The sequence below is a fragment of the Akebia trifoliata genome, chromosome 14 (genome assembly GCF_017979445.1).
Source record: "Akebia trifoliata isolate Shusen 1 chromosome 14, ASM1797944v1, whole genome shotgun sequence".
In the NCBI taxonomy this organism is placed as follows: Eukaryota; Viridiplantae; Streptophyta; class Magnoliopsida; order Ranunculales; family Lardizabalaceae; genus Akebia; species Akebia trifoliata.
Genome location: NC_141388.1, coordinates 13,407,427 through 13,434,167, shown reverse-complemented (window position 1 = coordinate 13,434,167; position 26,741 = coordinate 13,407,427). Strand labels below are relative to the sequence as shown.

Below are 26,741 nucleotides of genomic sequence, written 5' to 3'. Positions count from 1 at the left end.
CTTACATAACCACCCACCAAAACAAGACCAGCACGTTCAGCTTTATTCTAATTTATAATATATTCTTTGCTTACACTCAATTTCCAAAGGATTTCATGTAATGGCAAGAGGCAATATCTTACAAATTAAAAATATTTAAACAAAGTCCAGATATTTTCTTCAATAAAATGGCCTGCATTATTAACAAGGTAATCCAAATTGAATTCTATAAAACAAAACAAAACAAAACAAACCCAACCCAAACCTCGACCAGATCGATCAGCCAACTATTCTGGGATTGGCAAAAATTGCTGGCATTTATTATCGTACAACGAATTTGTAACACTTCTTGTTATTGTACAGGTAAGCAGCTCCTCTATGAACAAAACAATGGCCAAAAATAAACTACTCGGAACAAACCAATAAATTACCCCATGGACCAAATACCCGATGTAAGAATTATTGATATTAATCATTTTTAATTTCTTTTATCACTAGCAAAAATGTCGGTCTCCTCTAGGCATTGTTGTAAGTATACATTATTGGCTGGATTATAAGCAACAGTCATGCGCAGATACTTCACAGCTTCATCTTTCTGACCTTCATTAAGAAGAGCACTAGAAACCAGATATATTTAGTTCAGTTAGGCGACATAATTAGATTTTTAAGAAAATAAACATGGATTCAAGTCAAGATTTCAAGCATATGCCTGAACTCTGGATTAGTAGACGTCCAACATGGAGTTCTGGTAACCGTACCTTGCTAGCAACAACAAACCATCAAAGTAATGGGCTTTGCTTTTGGGATCATGTGGTTCCTTCAATTTTCCTATCCTTTGTAGGTGTTCCAATCCTTCTAGATTCCTCCCCTGTCAGGCAAAACAATAAAAGAAAAATACAACCACTGTAAATAAAGACTAAGCCAAATTGAGTATGATTCATGGATGGAGCCCATGTAAAGAGGAATGAAGCTTAGTACGGTTCTTGGTTTGCCACTCAAGAATGAACCCAGTTCGAAGGGGTAGACAAAGATAAGGGCATTTGAAGGTTGAAGTGATGAATAGGGTAAAAAAGAGATGAATATGGCAAATTGAGGGAAGAAAAAATCAAGTGTATTTGGTCATTTTTCATTAGTCTATTAATAAAGACCCAGGTCAAAGGGGTATACTATTAGTTTGAAAGTTTTAGGGGGGATATCTCAAATATTATAGACATGTGGAGGGTGTTGTAAAAAGTTAAAGTAGAAATGAATATGTTTGGTTCGCTACATTTGATAATAACCATTTGATTCATAACTTATTTCTGAACAGAACAATAATGTAAAGCATTCTGCAAGAAAAGTAGATGAATACTAATCACGTATACACGCTGGTGAGAGATGGGAGACATTTGACATTATAGGTGGGAATGAAAGTGCTTGACCACACTCTTTCGCTACTGTGTCTAAAAGCATATAAGAGAGAACAAATAGTCTACTCATATGTTGCTTTATCTTGAGAAGCTGAAATCGTAATTTAAGCTAAAGATTGAAAATGTACAGCTAAAGTTCACCTGCTTAATACATGTGACACCTGCCCATGAAGATGCAAGAATCAAAAGATCAACCTCCTCATCTTTTGTTGGATAGCCAACAAGAAATAGCTGAGCAAATATCATCACAGGTTTCGATTAGACAGACTTGACCACAGATAATCTTACTACCAAATAGAAGACCATCCCGAAACACTAGTATCAGATTCGAAGGATATAAGAAACTGATATACTGTTAAAGAACATCAAACCTTGGAAATAGCACGCTCAAAATATTCAGTAGCCTCTGACAACATTTCTTTTTGCATTAAAGTCTGTCCCAGAACAACCAAAGCTCGGACATAGTCAGGATCCTTCTCAAGTGCCAGTCTGTAGCCAAAAGCTATTTATAAGGTACAACTAGAACAAATGACTAGAAACAGATCTTGGTTAGATTTATACAATAAACTAGTGTGAAACAACCATGTTACCGTAGCAGTGGAATGGCTCTATCTTTATGCCCTTTAGCTAAGAGTTGAACGGAAAGCTGCAAAATTCTCGACCATCATAAAGATATGAGGAAAGTTAAAATGACATTTAACCTTCATGGAATTGATGATTTTTTCACATTTCACTACTCACAGAAAGCAGTTCATCAGGGGATAGGTTTTGCACAGAGATTTTATTCTCCATCTGTGCACCCAAATATCTTATCTCAGGTGCACCCAAGTCTGCAGACATTTCACTATTCACTGGAGCATTCTTGTTGGGGAGCCCCAACTTCTCACGAACCATTGCATGATTTAGAGACAATTGCTGCAAAATCGAGAAAGCAGTGAGAAAAGGTTTTAGATCTTGTAAATAATTATTTAACTTTAATAATCTCATAAACAACATATGGACAAGAAAGTTAAGCCCATATAATCTAAAGCAGAGAATATTATCCTGTCATTCATAGAAGCAAATTGAAATCTGGGTTCTATATGCAGTTTACGAACAGCAATAGTTGTAGATCAATTGCAAGTGCAGGGTCTTGTACCATTTGACAGGTCAACTAGGAAGGTGCCTACCAATAAAACATGGATCCCACATAGCTGCATGTGTACCGGTATGCCTTTGGTAGACCGTCTATAGAGGTTCAATGACCCCACGAAGAGCAAGTTGGCATACTCATGTCATTAGCAAAGCCAACGAAAAACTCAAGGACTAGTTCTTCTCAAGTAGAAGGTAAGGCACTGATGTAGGACAAGATCAAACAAACAAAGCCAGAAGAGAAAAAAAATAGTCCCTCCATGCATTCTTGCTTTTGACGGACATAACTTTGGGACCTGATATCAGAAAGGCTATTACAATACAAATCTGAAAAATTAATGATGAGAGCTACAATATTGTCTCTACTAGGCATCTTGAAAAAGGTGGTTTCGAAGGGAAAATTTCAGTCAAATGTACATATTTGGGTAAATTTCTTCGTTTTCTACTATTTTTAAAATTTTACTATTTGGGGTAAATACAGTGGTAATTCAAAGATGAATGAAATTATGAGTCTATAAGTCTATTTAAGCTATTGTAACAGATGTTTTACTTCATTGTTATTCCCATTATCAATTGAAATCCAATTATTTACAGAAATACTTCTTATGTTGCCTTGTGGATTCAAGGTTTTGTCATAGTGAGGAAGCTGCGTATTCTTTTCCTTCTCCCCACATTTTGATACGTCATACATTTGAACCATTAAACTGGATTCATACATCTGGACCATTAAACTGGAAACAACCTAAGCACTTGACCTAGCAATTGCACATGGACCTAGTGCGCCACCACCTTCACTAGTTAGACATATATTTCTGTTAATAGAGGAAACGGGAGATCATGGTTACAAATTTCTCTCATATGCGTTAGTCATGCCAAATATTGGCAGTCCCACTTTATGGCCACTCATCCACGTAGTTTGGACCTTCACACCAAAAAAAAAATCCCATCGGATGATTTGTAGCCATGAAGCTCTTGATAGAAAATATTCAAATATAATGGATAAAAATAACCTATCAAGATGATTTGATAAGCTATGAAGCTGACCTTTGTTGTGTAGGTTCACATAAGGGTGGGATAAAACATTCATGAGATGAGTAAGTCCACTTAGTGCTCTATGTGGCAATATGGGCTTGCACAACGAGGAAAGGTATTCATGAACAACACCTCAGGTTTCCTCTTTTGATAAATGCTATTATGAAAATCAAAATTTTATACACAATCTTCTCTTTCATAGACATGGAAGCCTCACAAAAGACACAGTAAAAGCAAAGCCACAAAGTAGCAAAAATTGCAATCCTTTGAACTAAACCATTACCTCTTCTTTCAGAGGTAAAGTTAGGAAGATTTCTTTTTTAAGTTGATTTTACTTCAATTGAAAATGAATTCCCTCTTCGGTGTCCATTTACTGTAGATGGATTAATTTTCTGTAAGGTGAAGAAATCTCTATTTTTTGTGCTTTCAAATCTTGAACAGGTCTTATTAAATGATCTCTGCTTTCAGCTGAGTCATTTGCACACGACGACCTTGCAAGAGAAAGGGAGAAACAAAAAGTGAGGGAAGAAATAGAGACAGGGCGAGAAGCATAAAACATTCTAACCCACTCAACTGGGTCGTTCTAAGCTCAACTCTGTGTGTGTATGAGAGAGAAGGGGAGGGGGGAGAGAAGAGAAGATATTTTGAGCCACTGTGGGTGCTGATGAAACCAATTTCCGACAAAGTTTGGTTGATGGTGGTGGTAGTGCTTTGTGTTGTGAGGGTGGTGAGGTTAAAGAAGATGAGAGTCTCAAGATGCAAGTGGGGTTAAAAATTGGTCCACTGGTGTTCATAAATTCTGGAAAAACAATCATGTTGTTTTTTGAATCTTAGGCTGACTTTTGGTTAAGTTTTGCTTTTTTTTTAAAAAAAAATCCTAGAAAATTAGCATTTTGGAATGTGAATAAAAAAACAACCTGAACATTTTTATCATCACTCTTGCAACATTAACATACTGCTAGGTCATATATGACAACCATGATTTATTTTCTCAAGTTTTCAGGACATCTCTTCTTCAAATGAGATAACAAATGAACTAGCAAATCAAGGTATAAATGATAGCATAGCTGGTGTTGTCATCACCAATATGACTGGCACGGCTAATAAACAGTTAATCAAGTCATTGTATAGTCAATAAATGCTCCTCAATATAAAAGAAAATGAAGTGTGAGAGCAAACCTGAATGACAGTTAACGAACTGTTAGTCAGCCAGTAGACTAAGCTCCCCTGCAGGTTAAAGGAACAAATGTATAAGCAACTTAAAAAACTTGAAGGAACAAACATATAGGTTCGTGACTGTTTTCTTGGGAAAAGAATTTATGTGCGAGGCAGAATAAAAAAGAACTTGTGAGTAATCCAATGAGAGATGATAGAATAATTAAAGAAAGCAAACATGAAAGCCATAAGTATATTGTGGCCCTTGCCTGCGCATATCTCTGAAATATGGCCATTCATTTCTAGTTCAAAATATATTGAAAAGCAACAGCAGGCTTTAGCCAGTTGTCCATATGTTCCATCCTTTCCAAATGTGTAATAACAAAGAGGAGGGTTAAATCAAGACAGGTTATAGCCAATCATTCCTCAACAATATTGGTGCAAATCTTTTTTTTTTTTGGCAACTTAACAAAAAATATTTTGAAGTCTCGTAGTAATATCCCGCAAATAACAACCATTAGCACCATTTTTTTTCTTCTTAGAACTTTTCCAAGACCAAATCTGTTGTCTAGAAAGTGTCCTCATGGACATTAATGGATAGTTCAGCAACTAGGGTAGTTTCTATAGTTTTTTTTTATTTTTTTCTTTTCTGAAATCAAGTATTTTGAGAACAATCATCAGCATTTCTACAATTGGGGCAGCAAATAAAATACTAGAGTTAGCCCGCGCCTACTGCACAGACATCTTCTTTGGGGTTAAGGGGGTAAAAGCGGAAAGATAATAAAGTTGGAGGGGTATTATTGAAAATGGGGGGGGGGGGGGGGACAGAGAGAGAGAAAGAGAGGGGAAAGACAACAAAGTTGCGAGGTATTATTGGAAAATGGGGGAAGAGGAAAGGTACCATACAAAGTAGGAGTATGTTTGGAAAGGGGTAGAAGAAGAAAGGCAAGAAAGTTGGGGTATTCTTCAAAAGAGGAAGAAGTGGGTAATAAAGATAAAAGTTCTCCTCAGGATACTTTCTTTATGGGGTATAAAGATTGAGACAAAGGAGGGGGACAACCGTTATGTTTTATGTATTTGCCATTTATCATTTTATCCATGCAACAACTTATTAGAGCTAATTCTGGTGAGATAAAATCAGATCCTAAAATATGCTGAGTTGTCAGATTGCTTATGATTAAGGAGATAATTTGCTGAGTTGTGAGATTGCCTGTGATTAAGGAAATCAATTGTAAATATCTAATCTTGAGAATATTGTAATTGTAAACCTTCCTAGTATAGAAAACCAATCTTGGGGATATTGTAGCTATAAACATTCCTTGTATAGAATGCTCCAGCATATATAAAAAGAGAATATTCCTATGTGAATGACACAAAAGTTTTGTGATTAAATATCTTTGTTTTCATTGTCTTGTCACAACTTTCCAAAGAAACATTTTCATGCCAAAGCAAAATTTAATAAAACTAAAATGGAAAATAAATGTGAAAACCCTAGAATAAGTAAAAAAATTAAAAAGGAATGAAATAGCTGGAAACAATGGACAGAAATTTATAAAGGTAGAAAAGTTATGTACCTGAGGAATACAAAACCCAATCAGAAATATAGGAAGTGTCAGAATATCCAAATAGAGCTTGTAGTACTACAACAAAATATTGCAGTTTTGTCATCTTACAACTCGCAGTCAAATAAACCTAAATCTTGAGCAATAATGAAATTAGTCCCAATGAAATATAAACATACAAATGTACTTTACCAACTCACTTTGGCCAATAAGTTAAGCAGGCCAGTCATTTTGCCAACACTAGTTGACTTGAAAGATATCTGGCAACATAATAAAACCAAGTTCAGCATAATCTTCTTTGAAATTACAAGAACTCGTGAAAAATACGACTATACTACAGAAAGATCTAGAAATCTTGAGAGTGTTAGAGCAATCATAGTAGTAGCATTCAAATGACCTTGTAAGAAAAATATCCATACCAATAGTTCATGGTTAGCACCTATGTAACATAGACGCATACACATGTGTAAGTGTTCGACCGGAAGATGCAATAACCCTCACAATCCCGACCCATCATACACTTTACTTCATATGTTGGAAGATTTATTTAAAATAGTTTTGCTCACATTAAATATATGATTCACAAAGAATGTAGTTGGATAAGATATTATACATTAAATCATATAAACCATATAAAACTAAAAATTAAAAGCAACATATTTAATTAAACTAGGAGTTATTGAAAAAGTTTGTCAGGCATTGGTTAGACACGAAAAACTCTAATAAAATATGTCCTTGTTCTACAGCTCTCAAATGCCATCATCATCATCATCATCTAAACCTTATCCCAAAAGTTTGAGATTGGAGGTCAAAGAAAGTTAACTATAAGATTCAGAATCAGAGAGAAAAGGAGAGATGAATACAGTCAAATACCTGAACATTGATATAATGCAGACCAGCAATCAGAATCGGAAAAACCATGCCTAAAGCACCATGTGGGGATATAGTCAAATCCTGGAACCATAATGTGCCACCCTGAAATGAAAAGGTGACAGTAATTGCATATCAAATGAAAGTCAAAACCGAAATTAACAATTCTCAAAAGAGAACTGAAAACAAAATGTTCCTAGTGCGCCAAACAATCAAAGAGTTGGTAAAGCATCGTCTCCCTGCACACCAAAAGAACAAAAATAAAAGAAGCAAATATAATAACTATGAGATTCTTTTTGATAAATAGAAATTATGTGTACTTTCTCTAGTTGACCATGTCAAATTCCAGTTAGAAAGAAGGTCCAAGAACCAAAATTAGTCGCTAGGTTAGAAAGATTTTCACCAATAAGAGTTAATTAGATGATTTACAATAATTCCACTAACAAACAAGGAGATATACCTCTGACATAGGATAAATCAGACAAGCAATGGGGTCGTCAAATCACAGTCCTAGTAATTCATCAATAAAAATGAAGCACAGAAGAAGGAAAATGTGTTCATGCATTCAGTTAACAGTAGATTTGGTTCAGTTATAAACAAAGAACTTTAGCTTAACAAAATTTTCCTTTTTCAGTTCAAATGGACCATTCGGTTTAAAGTTGCATTGCACTATACAAAGCGAGCTACAGGTCCAAGCCCTCATACATAGCATTAAATTAACATCCTAATGGATGACAAAACAAGTATGAAGATCAAATAGAATAGATACATATCCCACACAAAAAAGAATGAAATTCGCCAGAACAAGAGATCACAATTAGGGCTGCAACTTGGGCAGGCCAAACCCAAACCCGATGATTTCAACCTGACCTTGGGTCAGGTTTAGGCACAATTAGCTAGGGTTCGGGCTCAGGTTTGGGAAAAAAAGTTTTGACTGAATCAAATTGGCCCGAACTTAATATGGTTATAATTATATATATATATATATATATATATATATATATATATATATATATATATATATATATATATGGGTCAGGTTCAAGGGCCATATGAGAAAACTTTCGTTTTTCAAAATAAGGGTTAGAGGTTTTGGATTGAGCTGATTTTTGCAAGGATGGTCACTATGATGAGAAGATCATCCTCACAAAAAATCAGCTCAATCAGAAACTTCTAAATCCATCAAAAGTGATTTACAAATTAGTGATAAAAAATGGTAAAAAATCGACGGTCCACATTCTAAATCACTTTTAATGGGGTTAGAAGTTTCAGATTGGGCTGATTTTTTTTTTTTTTTTGGATGATCTTCCCATCATAGAGATCATCCTCACAAAAAATCAGCTCAATCCAAAATTTCTAACTCATATTTTAAAATTTTATTAAAAACGAAAGTTTTCTCATATATATATATATATATATCTTTGTTTCTTTCTCATTCACATTTCAAACTTTAGTTAATCATCATCATCTTTTTTAGGAAAAATAATTTTATATTTTATATTTTATGTTTTTTTACATACCATTTTTATCTTTATATAAACCATTATTATTACTAAATTTTCCATTATTAATGAGGAACGAACCAACCTGACTTGGGTTGGGCATTTTATGCCCGAGTTTGGGTTAGGCACGGGTGCGGGTTGATGTTTGTCAAGTGTGGGTCGTGTACTGGTTGATCCCCAACCCAGCCCAACCAACTCGAGTTGCAGCCCTAATCACAATACATTTACGACCAACAGAGGAAACATTCATAGTGCTCAGTTGGATTTTGTGATACTATTTCTCACCCAGGTTGTGTTATTTGTCTAGTTCACTAGTGTTCTATATGCTGCACATCATATGTGCCTTAAATGCAACTAACATGGGGAATTGGGGATAGCGTGAATTTTGTCATTAAAATGAAGCAGTCTGTTATAACAGAACAGGACTCACATATGCAACTCCAAATGGTTAGTATAGGGCCGAGATGAGGATGATGACTGACTATGACAATGACAAGTATAATACACTAAAAAAAAGTACAATATCGAGATTGAGAATGGTGTAAGCCACTGCAAACAGCAAAGCAATTAAAGCACTTATTAGAATTTGGAAAGGAAGCAACTTTAAAGACTAACGTGTTTCTCCTTTCTTTAGAGGTGTTAGGCTACAAAGTGAAAACTTATGATTAAAATGACAGCTGTTGATTTGACAATACAGTAAGAGATATATGTGTCAGTGGCTTACACAATCAAACCCAGGATGATGATCAAGTGACATCCTTCGAATGGTAGTCATCCACAAGAGAAAGCATGGAACCTGTGAATGGCACACGAGACAAAACCAAAGAATATCAATCAGCAAAAGATGAATCAGATTGAAAAGTTATGGAGTTCTAACCATATCATGTTTTCTACAGCATAAAGTAAATTTGACAGGCCATGCAAGGCAGGAACAGAACTAGTCATTATTGCCAATCCATACAAAATGTCCCATGCTATTTCATAGCACTTCAATTCAAGAAAACACTAGGATTCTAGCACAAAAGTGATTTATACTTTTCCCCCTATGGTTTGGTGTAGTTCTTTGTTGAACCCCAAACGTTTTGACAATTGCAATTACCTCCTGTCACAATCAGTGTTAACGAAAGCTCAGATATTATTTAACTATTTTATCTGTTTTAATATAAAAAAATTTAAAATTTAAAAGGATAAAATGATCCTATCTATCATTCTCATACTTTTACTAATGAACCCATTTTTTCACAGGAATATTTTTATAATGAAAAAAAAACTACGTTTTAAAAAGGTTAAGTTAACCCATTAGATAATTATAGGGGAGATAAGTGCAACAGTCAAAATGTTAGGCAGGAGTCGGAGTAGAATTATAGCAAACCATAAGGGATGAAAGTGTAATTTACCCTTACATTATTTTCCCAGCGAATAAGATCACATTCTTTTGAATGAAATATCATTCTTATATAGTCCAGGCATGTATTTTACCTGGACTGAAATAGACGCTAGGAACCATAAATATGAGGGGCATCCAATCGCTCGCTTTTCCTTCTGAAATAGCAAATATTGTTGTGCATAACTCTTTCCTGAGAAAGGTGGTGGGAATGGGAGAGGCACTTTGAGAAATACATAAGGAAGTCAGATAAAGATCATTGAGATGTAATTTGAATTGTTGAGTTACAATAAAAAGAGATCTGTTTTTTAATGGGTAAGTTGGACTTGAACACACGACCTCAAAGTAGTTTTGCAATGTGTAAAACCAATTGAGCAATGGGTCCAAGCCCAAGAAAGAGATCTTTGTACACCTATTAGCAATAAAAGCATTAGTAACAAGACCTTTTATATGCAAATAGAAGCTCGAACTATAAACCGCAAAGGTAAATTGCAAAAATCCATGGCTAAATTGCTTATATTTTTGTTATTTTTCATTTATACAATTTTTTTTATTTTTTATGAATTTTTTATAATTAAAACAAGTCCTAAAAAATAAATAAAAATTATATTTTTGTTATTTTTCATTTATATATATTTTTTATTTTTTATAATTTTTACTTATTTTTTAGGACTTATTTTAATAAATTTGTTGAGACTTACACCTTGCCTCAATAACCCAAAATGCCTCAAGTGTGCCTTGGAACTTTAAAACATGGTTCAAAACACTAACAAATATACAGAAGGAAAACATAATAAGCTACAAAGCTGCAATAAAGTAAATTGTTACACTCACACTTAGGGAATAACTCTGAGATCCTTTTCAGCTTCTTAAGTTGCAAAATAAGCACTGGTAGTATTGCCACTCTAAGGGCCAAAGTGGAAGAGGCAATTGTTAACCACCTGCGACTCAAACCACTTGTTTTCAGTAAGAATCCCCTTTTTTTTAAGATTAGAAACAAAAATAAGGAGAAAACAATAAAAAGAGTAGATGTTTGAGATGCTTTAACTGATTGTTTGAGCAGATACAAAGAAAAAAGAAGGCACGTAAAATAACAAAACTTCAACAGTAGGATAGAAGGCGAGAGAATTGTGACAAGAAAAAGTAAATTCTTTAGCCTCACAATCCTTCGACACTAGAGATGGCAATTTTTCCCTGTCCCGCCCCTATAGGGTCAGGTTTTTGCACCTTTAAATGGTTTTGGGGCGTTGGTATTAAAAATGAAAAACCAAGTCGGATTCGGGGCGGGGGCAAGTTTTAGAAATACCATCAGGCGCGGGGATGGGTTAAGAAACTCATACCCAAGTCGGGGTTGGGGTGAGCAAAAGTTGTCGGAGCCGGATTAAGCTAAACCCGGCCCAAACCCGCCCCATTGCCATCCATATTCAACACTGCGCTCAACATTGCACTGATGCAGCAGTGTGAAAAGAAACAAAGATGTTTTTCCATGTACCTCGAGGGAAAAAATCTATGGTTCTTTGTACACTACCATGTCAGTGCAGTGTCGAAGGAAGTCAATTTGGAATGGCTCATCATAAAATGGTAACCCAATTTCCATGAGATTATGAAGATGTTCGTTCTGTGTCAAGAGCTTAGTTTTTTCCCTGAACTTTTTAGATGTAATGAAAATTTTGCTTTAATTTTACAATTATTAATGATAATTATTGAAACAAATTAATGATGCAAAAAAAATACAGTACAAGAAATGTCTATCATTATGTTACTAACATGACATGGAAACAAAACCAAATTGTTCTTAACAGATCTCTATCTCTTCCACAAACTTTGGAAGAGATAGATTCACCTCTTGTAGATAAGGAAATCTCCTCCACTGATTTAGGAAACTGCACTTAATGTCTTCCCTATTTAGAAAAGTATTTCGAATTTTGAATTTGTAACTGTAAAATAAATGAGAAGAAAAATCTTAGGATCTAAGGAGGGATTCTCTCCATGTAATTTTGTAACTGTAAAAGCTCTATAAATATGAATAGATCTCAAAGGCCTAGTCAAGGATGTGCATTCTTTCATTGTATCAGAGCACTTGGCTAACACCATGACTAAGATCCTCTTTTCTTTGAGCAAGTCTTGCACATGGCATCGTCATCTAACCCAGGTAGCAGTTTATCTTTTCCAGCTGCTACATCTTCCTTTAAGATGCTGAATATTGCTCATCTCGTTTTTGCCAAACTCAATCCTTCTAACTACCTTTTGTGGGTATCTCAATTTCTTCCAGTCCTTCACAGCCATGACCTTATGGGTATTGTTGATGGCTCCAAACCCTATCCTCCCAAACATCTAGTTGATGCTATGGGAAGGAAAATTTTGAGATTAATCCGGAGTTTTTACTCTGGACAAAGACGGATCAATATATACTCAGTTGGCTTAATGTCACTTTGTTAGAGAATATTCTCTCCACAGTCTATGGACTTGACACAGCATGTCAAATTTGGAACTCTCTTACTACACGATTTGCATCTCATTCTTTCTCTTGTATCAATCAACTCAAGTGGTAGATGCACAATCTTAGGCAAGGTTCCCAAACATGTTCGGAATATATTCATCAAGCCAAGCTATTGGCCGTTCAACTCACAGTTGTTGGAAAACTTGTTGATGATGATGATCTGATCTCTTATATCCCCACTGGACTCACTCCAGCATATAACCCATTCAATACTTCGGTATCTCTAGCATCTCGTGCAACATTGCTTTCCTTTGATGAATTCCAAGCAGAACTCCTTAGTTATGAGTTAATGCTTGAGAATCAAAGCCAGGCAGTTGCATCTGAGATGGGAAGCACGGCTCTTTCTTCTTCCAAACCCGGCAATAACAAGGATTTGTCACGTTATCAAGGTCATGGCAAGCCTCAACAACCATCTGTCCATTAACGTGCCAGAATTGGTTCCTCTTCACCAAAGCCAACACCTTTTACTCCCTCTAATAGTCCGTTTTCCAGGCCTCCTAACAATCATCCAACATGTCAGATTTGTGGAAAAACTAACCATACCGCCCTGGATTGCTACTGCAGAACGGATTTTGCCTTTCAAGATCAACACCCACCTCAAAAACTTGCAGCCATGGTCACTTAATCTAATGCATCAATCTCTCCTCAAACGTGGTACACGGACAGTGGTGCTACCAATCACATTACAGCTGATCTTAGTAATCTCTCTCTTCACTTTGAATATCATGGTCATGACAATGTTGCTATAGGAAACGGATCAGGTTTGCCCATTGCACATACAGGTTCAACAACACTTACCACTCCACAATCTTCTTTTCAACTAAATAACATTTTGCATTGTCCTACTGCTTTCTGTTCACAAATTTGCCATAGATAACAATTGCCATTTTATATTCAAACCTACTTGTTTCATTGTGAAGGACAACTCAACAGGGAGGATTCTCTTCCAAGGACCAAGTGAACATGGCATGTATCCCATTTGTATTCAACCACATTCCGCAATTAAAACCAACCGTCATACTGTTTTCTAGATGTTCGAGCTCCAACAACTATTTCGCATCATCGTTTGGGTCATCCCGCTCTCCCAATTCTTCAACGAATTAGTTGTTCTCATCAAATTCCCATCCAAGGATTGGTTCAACTTGATGGCGTTTGTGAATCTTGTCAAATGGGAAAAAGTAAACCATTACTTTTTCCTCTTTCGTCTAGAGTATCCAAGTCTCCGTTTAAACTAATTCATTGTGATTTGTGGATTATTCCCATTTTATCAAAAAGTGGTTGTAGATACTATGTAATTTTTATCGATGACTTTTCTCATTACTTGTGGCATTTCCCTTTACATCTCATATCCAATTTTTTTGAATGCTTCGTCAAATTTAAATGCCTTGTTGAGAATTGGTGGAGAGTTTAGTAGCAAACAGTTTCAAAATTTTCTTGCTACTAATGGCATCATGCATCATATTTCCCCACCCTCCCCAAAGCCGAGCATAAACATAGACATACTGTTGAAAATGGCATAACACTTTTAGCTCATTCTCATGTTCCCCATAAATACTGGGTGAAACCTTTAACCCTTCACTCTACCTCATCATTAGGTTACCCACACATACCTTAGGGGGTATTTGATTGAGCTCCCGCACAGCGCTTTTGACGCGTTTGCGGTTCAAAAGTGTGGTTGCACTTCTATTTTATGCTCCAACCGAAAAAAATTGTGTTACATTTTGCCACTGAAACTGCTATTTAGAAAAATAGGTCCCAGGTGCTTTTCTTAAGTGCGTTTGTGGGAAAAGTAAATATCGAAAATGGTTCGAAGAGAAAATATAGTTTTACCCCTTAACAAATTAAAAAATTCTGTGATTTTTTTCCCTTTCCCATGCAATCTATCGATTGAACACAGCAGCCCTAACACCCATCTCCGTTACCCCAAAACACATCTCCGTGAGACTGTTCGAACACTGATTGGTCGATGACAACAATACTATACCAATCTTCTTCAAAATCTAATGTAATCTTCAGGTATTTTCATTTTTTATACCGATTTGACGTTTGATCGGTCTACTGTAAATATATTTGTAAAGATGGTTTTTTTTTTCTTTTTGATCGATCAATGTACCGGTCGATTGACTGTTAAGGGTTGATCGATCTACTGTAAATATGTTTTCAAACAATCAACTATTAAGGGTAGTTGGGGTAGATTGACTGTTAAAGGTTTAAGTTGGGGTCGATTGATTGTTAATCTATATAAAAGATGGTTTTTTATTTTTGATTGATCAATGTACCAGTCGATCGACACACATTAAGGGTTTTAGTTGGGGTCAATCGATTGTAAATTGGTATAAAAGATGTTTTTGTTTTTCTTCTTTCTGATTGATCAATGTACCGGTCGATCAACATACATTAAGGGTTTAAAACAAGATCAATCGACTATTAAGGGTTTTAGTTGGGATCGATCAATTGTAAATGGGTATAAAGATGATTTTTTTTTTTAAATAAACATATGTAAGTGTTAAACAAGATCGATCGATTATAAACAAAGTCGATCTACTATAAATGTGTTTAAATATGATTTTTTTTATAAAGAAATATCGATTGTAAAATAGACTTCATGGACTGTAAGGGTTAATAACTTATGATTGTCTTAGGACTAATTCAATCTTTCTTATGGGGCCTAAAACCCTAAAGTTTCATGATGTTTGTATAGTATTGCAATGGATGAGAATGGGTTTTATAATGATTTTTTGGCCATGTCAACACAAAGTTGGGTTGAAATATGCCATGCGTTTGTTAATTGTGGAGGAGACCACATAAAGTCCTTGACAAAATTAATTATAGAATTCTAGTAAGTTCAAAAGAAGAACGGGTGTTGAATATGAGAGAGGGCAAATGAAAATAAGTGGAGGGGATAGATAAAAGATGATTTTTTTGTTTTTAAAGAAACATATGTAAGTGTTAAACAAGATCGATCGATTATAAACATCTACTCTAAATGTGTTTAAAGATGATTTTTTTTTTTTTAAGAAATATCAATTGTAAAACAGACTTCATGGACTGTAAGGGTTTATAACTTATGATTGTCTTAAGACTAATTCAATCTTTCTTATGGGGTCTAAAACCCTAAAGTTTCATGATGTTTGTATAGTATTGCAGTGGATGAGAATGGGTTTTATAACGATTTTTTGGCCATGTCAAATGGAGGGTTGACAATGCAAAGGGTCTAAAAGCAAATTGGACCCCCAAACAATACAAAGTTTGGATTGAAATATGCCATGCATTTGTTAATTGGGGAGGAGACCACATAAAGTCCTTGACAAAATTGGTTATGGAATTTTAGTAAGTTCAAAAAAATAACGGGTGTTGAATATGAGAGAGGGCAAATGAAAATAAGTGGGGGGATAGATAAAAGGGAATATGGGTACGCTAGAACAAAATTTGTTCAAATACTGGCGTTGGCACCGCGTTGCTTATAATCCTGAAACTGGCAACATAGATGCATTCAAGCAATGGTGGGATGGGTGATAGAGGTATATAATTGTTGGATTAATTTCTTTTTAAAGTTTTTTTTGTGTTTTTCTATATAATTTAGGGTATAATATTGTTTTTATAGCATCATCCAAAAGACTAAATATTTCGAGAGAAGCCTTTGAAGTTTGCAAAGGAGTTTGATTTCATCTTTGGGGGCACATATGCTAATGGTGAGCGAATGTGGTCGCATGCATCCTGTAGCATGCCACCTATATCAAAAGCTCATGAGAAGGATATAGATTATGTACTCAAGACCCAGCCCCCAAAGTTTGAGACACCTCTGGAACTGACTCCTGATGATGCCAGCTATATTGAGAATGATGATGTTACCCCTATTGTATCCACACGCACTGGGCCCGTTTGTCATAGAGGTGGAGTTACTCCAGATCCCTTTGCCCGTAGGCAGAAGATGACTAATGCTTTGCGATTTGATTAGATACTAGATAGGCTCGTTGATGTAGTTCAGACCCAGACGTCTGCTACTAACATGCTTGTTAAAACATCCTATATTCAAGATTGCATCGACCTCTTGGACCAACTTACGGATGTAACCCCCATCATTGATCTCTATTGTTTTGTGCTGGAGAAAAAAGAATTTAGGGAGGTCTTTTGTGGGTTGCGATCAGTTGATATTCGTCACGAGTGGCTGGAAAGCGAGATGATTGATTTTCTGGCTAGGCAATAGTGGTCCTTTAAGTTTCTACGGACATGTTTGTTTGATTATAGGGCTATAATGCTCTTTTCTACACCGACAAGGTGCAATATACATTTTCTACATATGGCACCAATAGGGTGCATGATACTATGGCTACATGATACTTTGTTTTACATTATGCTATGCTACTAGTAGGGTATTATGTTTTATATTATTATATTTTTATGTTGATCATGGGTTATTATATATTTTTCTGTGTGTGGTTGATAGTGACTACTATTGCATACTTTTATGATGGATGGTGACAACTAGTTGCTAGGTATCCTTATAAGTATCATTCAATAAAAGAATAGATAATATTTCTTTCTATGTGGTAACATTCATCCATTATTTGCATTACAACGATATGCAGGTTCATTTCTTTGGGCAGGTGAAATTGATATGGGTGATTTTGATGAACTAATGAAAAAATATTATTCAAGAAAAAAAAAAAGACAAATAAATTATCCATGCATTGGTGGGCAGTATAGTTTTTATGGGTCTTATCATATGTGGTCTTATTACATTTTTCATGATTGCAATGTTATTTAGGTGAAACTATGCATTGTATTTTGGATATACTTTTTTTTGTGGTTGTGTATGTTGAATGGATTGATATAAGGTTTTGTTGATACCCATGGGTTAGACAAGTAAATAGTTTTTTTATGATTTCATTTGGATGATGTTATGCTTGCTGATGGGTTTAAATATTATTTATTTCATATGCAGGTATTGTTTTATTAGGTTAAAAAAAATTATACTAGGATTTTAAGGGAGAAGCTACCGAAATTTCGTTAAAATTTTCATCAATATAATTAATGTATTAATATTAATTAATTATTTCTAATTTTTAATTAAAAATTATTAAATTTATATATTTTTAGTATAATTGTGTAACTATTGAGGTAATTCTATGTATTTTGGTGCAATTTGGTACATTTTTAGACACTAAAGGCATTTTAGTCATTTCACCAGAATACAAAGAATCCAGCATTTGTATCAAATAATAATTACCAAATTCTGAAAAACAACACTACACTTTTCTAGGACTCTATCAAACAAGTTTTTCACTGCTCCAACTTTTTCCAGTTGTTTCTAATTGTAGAATCTGACAACAAAAGCAAACAACGTTATCAAACGGGCCCTTAGGATTTAACAATCCCTTCACTAAGCTCTTTAATACTTCTCATGATTACTATTTCATGTGTGTTTTTTGTTGCACTTGTTATCCTCTACTTCATCCATACAACATGAACAAAATGGAATTTCAATGTAAAAAATATGTTCCTAGGGTACAGTTTGAATCATCATGAGTATAGATGTTTGGATCCAAATTCCGATCGAGTTTTTCTATCAAGGCACGTCATCTTTGACGAAACCTCCTTTCCTTTTCGGGATACTACTATGTCACAAGGATCTACTCGTGAGAATCCAACCCCAACACTTATTTTGCTCCCATCCTTCTTGTCTCCTCATCATCATTCACCCAACCCCTCGAACATTCCCTCCTCACCCATCTCCCCTGCAGCACTCTCACCCCCAACCTTGGTTCATTCACCCCAGCCATTGGACTTTGATGTGGGGTATGATCCTGCACCTACATCAATTTTTTTGATCGATAAAGATAAATTTATTAAAAGCGAACGAGGGGGGTCGAGAAGACCAACCTCACTACAAAATCTTCAAAGAACACCCCTGTAAACTCCTTATAAAGTTTGCTCCAAGAGAACATGAGCTCCAAAACGGAGAGAACTAAACCATCCAGGGTAGACTCTTTCCCTTCAAAACTGCAACGGTTGCGCTCTTTCCAAATACCCCAACAAATTGCGAATGGACCCAAGAACCAAAGAATCCGCTTCGAGGACGAGAAAGATCCTCTCCACATCAGCCACGATTCCAACACTGACTTGACTGATCTGGGAAAACAACCTTTGAGACCAAACAACGATAGGAAGTGAGACCAAATCAAATGAGCCACCCGGTAATGAATGAGTAAGTATCCACCATTTCCGCCTGAGCTTTAAACATACAACACTGGTTTGGCGAAATAAAACATCTTTTTATTAATTGCACCTACATCAATTGATGGCATTGTTCCATCTGTTTCTCGAGAGACTACTACTCTAGTGCATCTAGTCTACTGACTCGTGCCATATTACTAAATTGTCTCACCCAATGGTCGCACGTTCTCAAACAAGCACTAGGCGTCCCAAGAACTTACAAGATTATTAGTTGTACTACTCTTCTAAACATCCTCTAAAAGCTTTCCATGCTCAAACATTACCTATTAAGCCCACTTCTTATTCTCAAGCAAATAAGGTGCCTGAATGGAGGAAGGGTATGAGAGATGAGTTTTATGCTCCTCAGTATAATGTCACTTGGTCTCTCACACCATGTCCCACTCATAAGCATGTGGTCTATAGCAAGTGGGTTTATAAGCTTAAACAAAAATCCGATGGGACCATTGATCGTTACAAGGCACGCTTAGTTTCTAAAGGTTTCGATCAACAGGATGTCATTCACTATACTGAAACCTTCAGTCTAGTGGTCAAACTCACTACAATTTGGTTGGTCATTGCTATAGCAGTTCACTATGATTGGCTTATTCGACAACTTGATATTTCAAATGCATTTTTACTTGGAATTCTAAAGGATGAAGTCTACATGGAGTAGCCCCAAGGCTTCATGGACTCTAACTTTCCCGATTATGTATGTCATTTGCATATAACCATCTATGGCTTAAAACAGGCTCCACATGTTTGGTTCACTAGGTTATCATCTTCTCTTCTAGAGCTTGGATTTGTTGAATCTAAAGTTGATTGTTCTTAATTTACTTTCCATGGTCACAATATCACCATTATTGTGCTTTTTTATGTTGATGATATCCTTGTCACAGGCAACAAACATGAGGCCATAACCTCCCTAATCTCAAGGTTACAGGATCAATTTTCAATTAAAGACCTTGGCCCATTGAGTTATTTCTTGGGTATTGAGGCATACCAGGACTCTTCTGGATTATTTTTCCTCCAATCCAAGTACACTGTTGATATATTACAAAGGGCAAAAATGATTGGCGCTGAAACTTATTCGGCACCTACAATTTCCGAAAGTCAATTATCTCATCTTGAGGGTGATCCTCTTCCTGTTGGCATTGAATATCATCAGATTGTTGGAGCTCTTCAATACTTGACCCTTACTCATCCTGATATCGCTTTCTCAGTCAATCAGATATGCCAGTTTATGCATTCTCCTTCCATGACACATTGGGCAGCTGCTAAAAGAATACTATGCTATCTAAAAGGCAGTCTTGAATCTTGATTATGGTTTATTATTTGGTAAAGGTTCCTTGATCTTGATGGCTTACACTGATGTTGATTGGGCAGGGGGTCCTGATGACCGTTGCTCCACTACTAGATTTGGTATATACGTTGGTCCATGTCTTATCTCATGGGATGCCAAGAAGAAGTCAACAGTTTCCCGATCTAGTACAGAAGCAGAATATCGTTCCATGGCTACTACTACTGCTGAATTATATTGGCTACGAATGTTACTTAATGACTTACATATTCGCCTCCCTTCTTCTCCAGTCTTATGGTGTGACAATGTGGGTGCCTTATCTCTTGCATCTAACCCTGTGTTTCATGTCTGGACCAAGCACATTGGGGTAGATTATCACTTTGTGTGTCAGAAAGTTGTGAGGAATGATATTGTCGTCAAGTATATTTCCATCCTCGATCAAGTTGCCGACATTTTTGCAAAGGGTCTTACATCAGCTCAGTTTCAAAATCTTCGCAACAAGCTTATGGTTCAGCCTCTTCCCATTCGCTTGAGGGTGCATGTTAACAGATCTCTATCTCTTCCAGAAAATTTGAAAGAGATTGATTCACCTCATGTAGATGAGGAAATCTCCTCCAATGATTTAGGAAACTGCACTTAATGTCTTCCCTATTTAGAAAAGTATTTTGTATTCTGAATTTTGAATTTGTTACTGTAAAATACATGAGAGGAAAAATTTTAGGATCTGAGGAGGGATTCTCTCTATGAAATTTTGTATTTGTAAAAGCTCTATAAATATGAATAGAACTCAAACGCCTGGTCAAGACTGTGCATTCTTTCCATTGCTTCCAATATAATTACCTTTCAAGTCTAAAATCAAATTCTGCATAATTTAGAGGCTTAAACCTTGAAACCCTAAACATTTGGACTGCCATTTTGTCAATAATCTGACTATATAGATCACATACCATTAAGAATCTAATTTACAATCCACAAATATGAGTTTCCAGAGAACAGACAAACTCATCCAAAAAAAAGAACAAAGAAAAAAAAAAATCAATCGATGCTTACCAAGGAAGACCACTGAGATCATGGTATCCATCCATCAAAGAAATAAGTGTACGAACGACTGGATCATACCATTCATCTCCACCGATCAATCCTTCCGCAACTTCAGAACCACCTTTAAATACTAAATTCAAGACCTCTGACTCGGTTGTAGATTCTACGTCTGGATTAAAATCCAAGTTTTCGGGACTGTCCGTCGAAGAAGAAATCGAGAGGGACCGAAACAACATGAAATTCGAAAACGCGAGAGAATTCTCAGTCGCACTCGATCGAGATTGAGAGTGAGATCTCTGTCTGAAGTTGGAGTAGTGGTTGTTGCAGACATTTGAAGGAGATAAGAGTGAATTAGGGTTCTGAGAGTGAATCGAGCGAGCGATAACGAATGAAGACGATAGATGTCGCGATCGACGAAGCTCGTATAAGAGCTTGTTGGGTATCCCCATAATTGGCGGGGATGGACTGTGGAGAGCGTAACGAGGCAAAATTTAAAATGCCGTTTTAGCCTTTAGGGTTGTGATTAACAAGACAGAGTTATATCGGACGAGTCATCTCGATAAACCATTTAACTCGATTTACAAGTATTTACTTAAAATGTGTTTACGTATAAATAATTACAAAGTTTTTTAATGACAAGATCATTTTTTATTTAAATAATAGTTTTCTAATATAATAAAAAACACAAAAACTCAATTGACGTGGCCAAGATTTAGTGACTTGTATGAGATTTTCAAAGTATCATCTGAATCGTCTTGTCTTGTGCGATGTTGTGAAGTAAATCTATCTTGTTAGTAACAATTCAATTAGGACTCGGGGAGTCATCTCAGTCCCGGACGAGATTTGAAACCAATGTCGTGAAAGGGATTCTAAGACGTTAGACTAATTGGTTACTCATTTACTCATAATAGACTCAAATCTCTTACAAAACCCTTTTATCTTTTTTAATATTGAATATAAAATCATTTGTTCCCATTTATATATTTTGTATCTGAAATCCTTTGTTCCTACAATTTTTATAACATAGCCCTTGTTTATTGTATAACATAGACCACGATTCTTTTTATTTTTTGGGATATAATAGTAATAAAATGTGAAATGAAAGTGCCAACTTAGCTAAGTTGATAAAGGGTGGAGGAGTGTTGATCTCACAACCTAGATTCAAATCCTGTTGAATCTACTTGCGTCTCAATGCACTACATTTGTTGTAATTTGATCCTCTATTCAAGGATCTCCATAATCGTTCTAGGTCAACGTCAGATGATGAGCTTAAACGTCAAAAAGATGAGAATGAGGAGGGTTATAGTACAAAGCATTGGGCGGCATCAAATCGTTCTATGTTCCATGAATGCCTAACATTTTGAATATGGAATTCAAGAGTTTGTTGTATTATGTCATGTCGGTCGTATCCTAATTAGGTTAGGGGCTTTTTTCAATTAATGAATGAGGACCTAAAAGAGTTGGTGATTCTTCTTAAAAAGGAACGTAAAATAAATCCAAGCAAGAGAAGATTGGACTGCAGAAAATTTTAATCAAAGAACTACCTCTCCTTCGGATCCTTATTCTAATTCACTTCACCATGTCTGAAATTTGATTGAATGAAGATTCACTTGTCCTCTTGACCCGATATTTAGAGGATCTTGAAAGTCGGAATTTGCTACTAGAGCGGTACAACTTTTAGCCTACTCCTTTCTAGTGGAGTCCCATTAGGGTATAGGGTACAACCAACCCTTGCTTGCCTAGACAAAAACATTAAAAAAAACAAAATCTACCCGAAACTGCCAACGGCCCCTATCGTGGAAAACAACCTATACCTCCACGATTTGGGCAGTATTAGGGACATCCTTTGTAACATTTGACCTAACTCTTCTTCTCAAAGACTAATGTATATAACCTAAATCCCGAGATGAAATGACCTCTACATACTAGGTTCATTCTAGAGTGGCGAACTATGAACTTGGACACAAACTAACAAACCTGGTAACATAGATCCTAACAACCTCTCACTTACCTTAACAGTTATTTGTCGTGTGTGACAAAGGCATATACATAGGTAGCATAATTATTGATAAATTTGATAAAATACCGACATCGCCTCTCAATGACATTTATAAAATCACATACATAACTATGTAGAATCTACAACTTCCTCGACTTTGGGATAAGCATTCTTGGCCATCTTATCTTGGAGACATGATTTCAGGGTGGAGAATGATTCTAACTTGAGTGAACTCAAAGGACGATATTTTATTAATCTCTTGATCATTGATTTGTCAATGAAATAATCAATGTTAACCTTTGACATATAATTTGAATTTACTAGGAAAAAAATTAAGTAAAAACTGCTTACAAGGTTACATTAGCAATTTTTATTTTAACATTTGAACCAAAAGATGTAATCTAAATTTAATAACTTGGATACAAAAACAAAATTCCTACCGGCCTTCGTAAATTCAGTATTTTAAAATCAAAAGTTTCCCTAATGGTAGCTCTAAAACTAAATTGCCAATTGACTTGATTGCAACACTTGTAAATTCAGTATTTTAAAATCAAAAGTTTCCCTAATGGTAGCTCTAAAACTAAATTGCCAATTGACTTGATTGCAACACTTGTACCTGATCCAACTCTTAAGTTTTTATTAGCAGTTAGAACCAAAGCCCAACCCAAAGGTTCTCACACCTTCAGCAGTTATAATTAGTAACCCACATGCCTTGTGGCTCATTCTCGCGGTACTAATGAATCTGAACCCACATCTTACACAGTTGCCTCTAAAAGTCCTTTGCGGAGGGTTGCATTGGTTGAAGAATTTAATGCATTATTGTGCAATGTACATGGACACTTGTCCCCCCATCTTCTAACATAAATGTTATTGGTTCAAAGTGGGTATTTAAAGTCAAACGATGATCTGACGGTTCCATTGAATGGTACAAAGCGCGCTTAGTCGCTAAAGGATTTCACCAACAACAGAGCATTGACTATGATGAAACTTTTAGTCCTGTGGTGAAACCAACTACCATTCGAACTCTCTTATCATTTGACGTGGTGAAACATTGGCCTAGTCACCAACTTGATGTGCGAAATGCCTTTTTGCATGCGATTTTCTAAGAAATAGTTTACATGGCACAACCACTCAGTTTTGTCGATTCACTTTTTCCCTCCCATGTGTGCAAGTTTAATAAAGCCATTTACAATTTGAAACGGGCACGACGTGCTTGGTTTTATCGGTTTATGTATTATTCATTGATGATTTTACATGTGAACATGTGGGCTACTAATTATAATTGCAAAAGGTGTGAGAACCTTTGGGCTGAGCTTTGGTTCTAATTGCTAACACCCTCCCTCAAGTTGATGCCAGTTGTAATGAGGACAACAACTTGTTACATAAAAGCTTAAAACGTGATCCAGATAAGCCTTCAGTAAAAATAAAAAAAAAAATTGATAAGTATAATATATTGATAAAGAAGAGAAAAAAAGTACAATGAGGTTGAAGAAGCCTCTCAAAGAGCTACAAAACAAAGAAAAACTAAAGCATCAATGATTATAGAAAGAGTTCCATTTAAAGACAAAGTCATCAAAAGTAGTCCCCTTAAACTCTATGTTCTATTTCGACCATAAGTACAACAAGCCCAAGATCTCCAAGAAGCTATCATGAACACTTCTCATCTTACTATTGAAGTCCCTATTATTTCTCTCACTTCACACCCCCCAAGCAATAGTCGAGGGAAGAATAGCCCAAATCTCTTTTTGGAAGAGAAAGCATCACTGACCCGCCTTTTTACCAACGAGGAGAACTTACAAGGAAAAACCCATTGAATATGGAACAGACCAAAACAATTTGACCAAATATGATGAGAAAAGGGGCAATGGATTAATATATGGTCGACATACTCCCCATCCTTCAAATATAACAGGCAACAATTAGGTGTAATTCAACCCCGAACAATCAAATTATCCATCATTAGTATTTTACTAAGAAAAGCTTATCATACAAAAAATGAAATTTTGGAAGGGACAAAGTTGAACCAAATAATGGATCCCAGAAAGGATCGCTCGGGCGTAAGGGTTGAGCCACTTATGAAAAGAATTGACAGAGAATCTCTTGTCCTTTGCCCTCGTCCATTCCTACCTGTCATATTCACTTACATTGAGAAGACGCAAATGTAAGAGATCAAGGAAAGATGTCATCTCAGTTAGCTCCTAATCATTAAAGTTTCTCCTAAGCCTCAAATCCCAAGTAGAGCTGGAGTTGTTGCGAATCAAACATTGTTGGATTGTTTCATTTTTCTTCTGAGAACAAGCGTATAAGGACGGAAATTGAGCCGCTAGAGACGATGTGCCGCACCAACTACCCTCCCATAATCTGATTTTATCTTCCATGCCCGCCTTGAATCTGATCCCTTTCTCAAACTCCTCTCTCACTTTTAGAATTCCCTTCCAAACACTACACCCATACGTACCTTTAGCCTCACTTCTATACCAGTCTAGTCTTTTTTCCCCATACTTGGCCGTAATGACCCTCCTCCACAGACTGTCCCTTTCCTCCCCAAACCTCCAGAGCCACTTCCCTAAGTTGTTGATCAACACCAAAGATATAAAGAACGTGAAAATCACCTTGATGAACTTTTTCACGAATGAAGTAATGGTCTATCTCGATATGCTTAGTTCTTGCATGAAATACTGGATTTGAGGAGAGATAGACCGCACTAATATTGTCACAATATAAAATAGGTTGGCTCGAACATCTTTTTTTTTTTAGGCATGGCTTCATCAACCTCATCTTCTACTAAAGTTCTTCCCATCATGCCTAATATTGCTCATATGGTTTCCATTAAGCTTGACCATTCCAATTATCTTGTATGGAAAAGTAACTTGTTACCTATACTCTGTGCTAATGACCTCCATCCCTTTATTGATGATAATGTGGCCCCACCTCCCTCAACAATTACAGATATAGATGGCAACTTAATTTTTAACCTGGAATACCAATCATGGAGAAAAATCAATATGACTCTTCTTAATTGGATTAATGCAACCTTGACTGACAGTGCTATATCACAAGTAGTTGGATTGTCATCCTCACGTGAAGTATGGAATGCTCTTGCTTCTCAATACGCCCAACGCTTACAAGCCCGGGTTTTGCAATTACACTTGCAATTATTATTTTTCAAGAAGGAAGCACTCTCTGTAGATGACTATCTCCAGAAATTGAAGTCTATAACAGAAGCTTTGGCCATGATTCAAAATCCTGTTTTTGATTATGATATGGTTCTTTATACTCTTGCTGGACTTGGACCGGAATATAAAGATTTCAATACATCAATTTCAACTCAAGAAAATCTTCCAACATTTCATGAGTTCCGCTCATTTCTTTATAGTCACGAGGATCTTCCTCAATGATACAATGCTCCTGCTGATAATCACGCCTTTTTCACCATGCGTGGACGTGGTAGTGGTGGTTCTCACTCTAATCGTGGCAACTGTGGCATTCATTTCTTCAATAATCATAGAAATCAACATGATGAAGTCAATTCTGTCAATACTCACAATCACAATCGTGGCACTATAATCACACAACAATTATGTGTCCTAACCATTTCAATCATGCTGTTGATTCTGACTCTCTTTATCAAGGGCTTGCAACAATGACTTTTCAGCATGGGCTT

At 36.0% G+C, this 26,741-nt stretch overlaps 1 protein-coding gene and 1 non-coding gene across 2 annotated transcripts; one reads left to right on the top strand and one right to left on the bottom strand.

Moving 5' to 3' along the window:
- Positions 1-114: 114 nt before the first annotated feature.
- On the bottom strand, positions 115-21,576 carry LOC147386362 (ALBINO3-like protein 2, chloroplastic). The gene is made up of 14 exons (XM_086423862.1): positions 21,088-21,576; positions 10,859-10,965; positions 10,120-10,247; positions 9,365-9,436; positions 7,142-7,243; positions 6,469-6,528; positions 6,281-6,346; positions 4,731-4,778; positions 2,130-2,303; positions 1,979-2,034; positions 1,760-1,877; positions 1,530-1,619; positions 738-847; positions 115-596 (listed from the first exon to the last, which is right to left on the bottom strand). Exons 1-14 carry the CDS (start codon positions 21,525-21,527, stop codon positions 458-460), a joined length of 1,710 nt encoding a protein of 569 aa, XP_086279988.1. The 5' UTR covers positions 21,528-21,576; the 3' UTR covers positions 115-457.
- LOC147386363 (small nucleolar RNA Z247) lies at positions 12,667-12,811 on the top strand. Its single transcript, XR_015172372.1, has one exon. It is a non-coding gene; the product is annotated as a small nucleolar RNA Z247 (small nucleolar RNA).
- Positions 21,577-26,741: the final 5,165 nt, after the last annotated feature.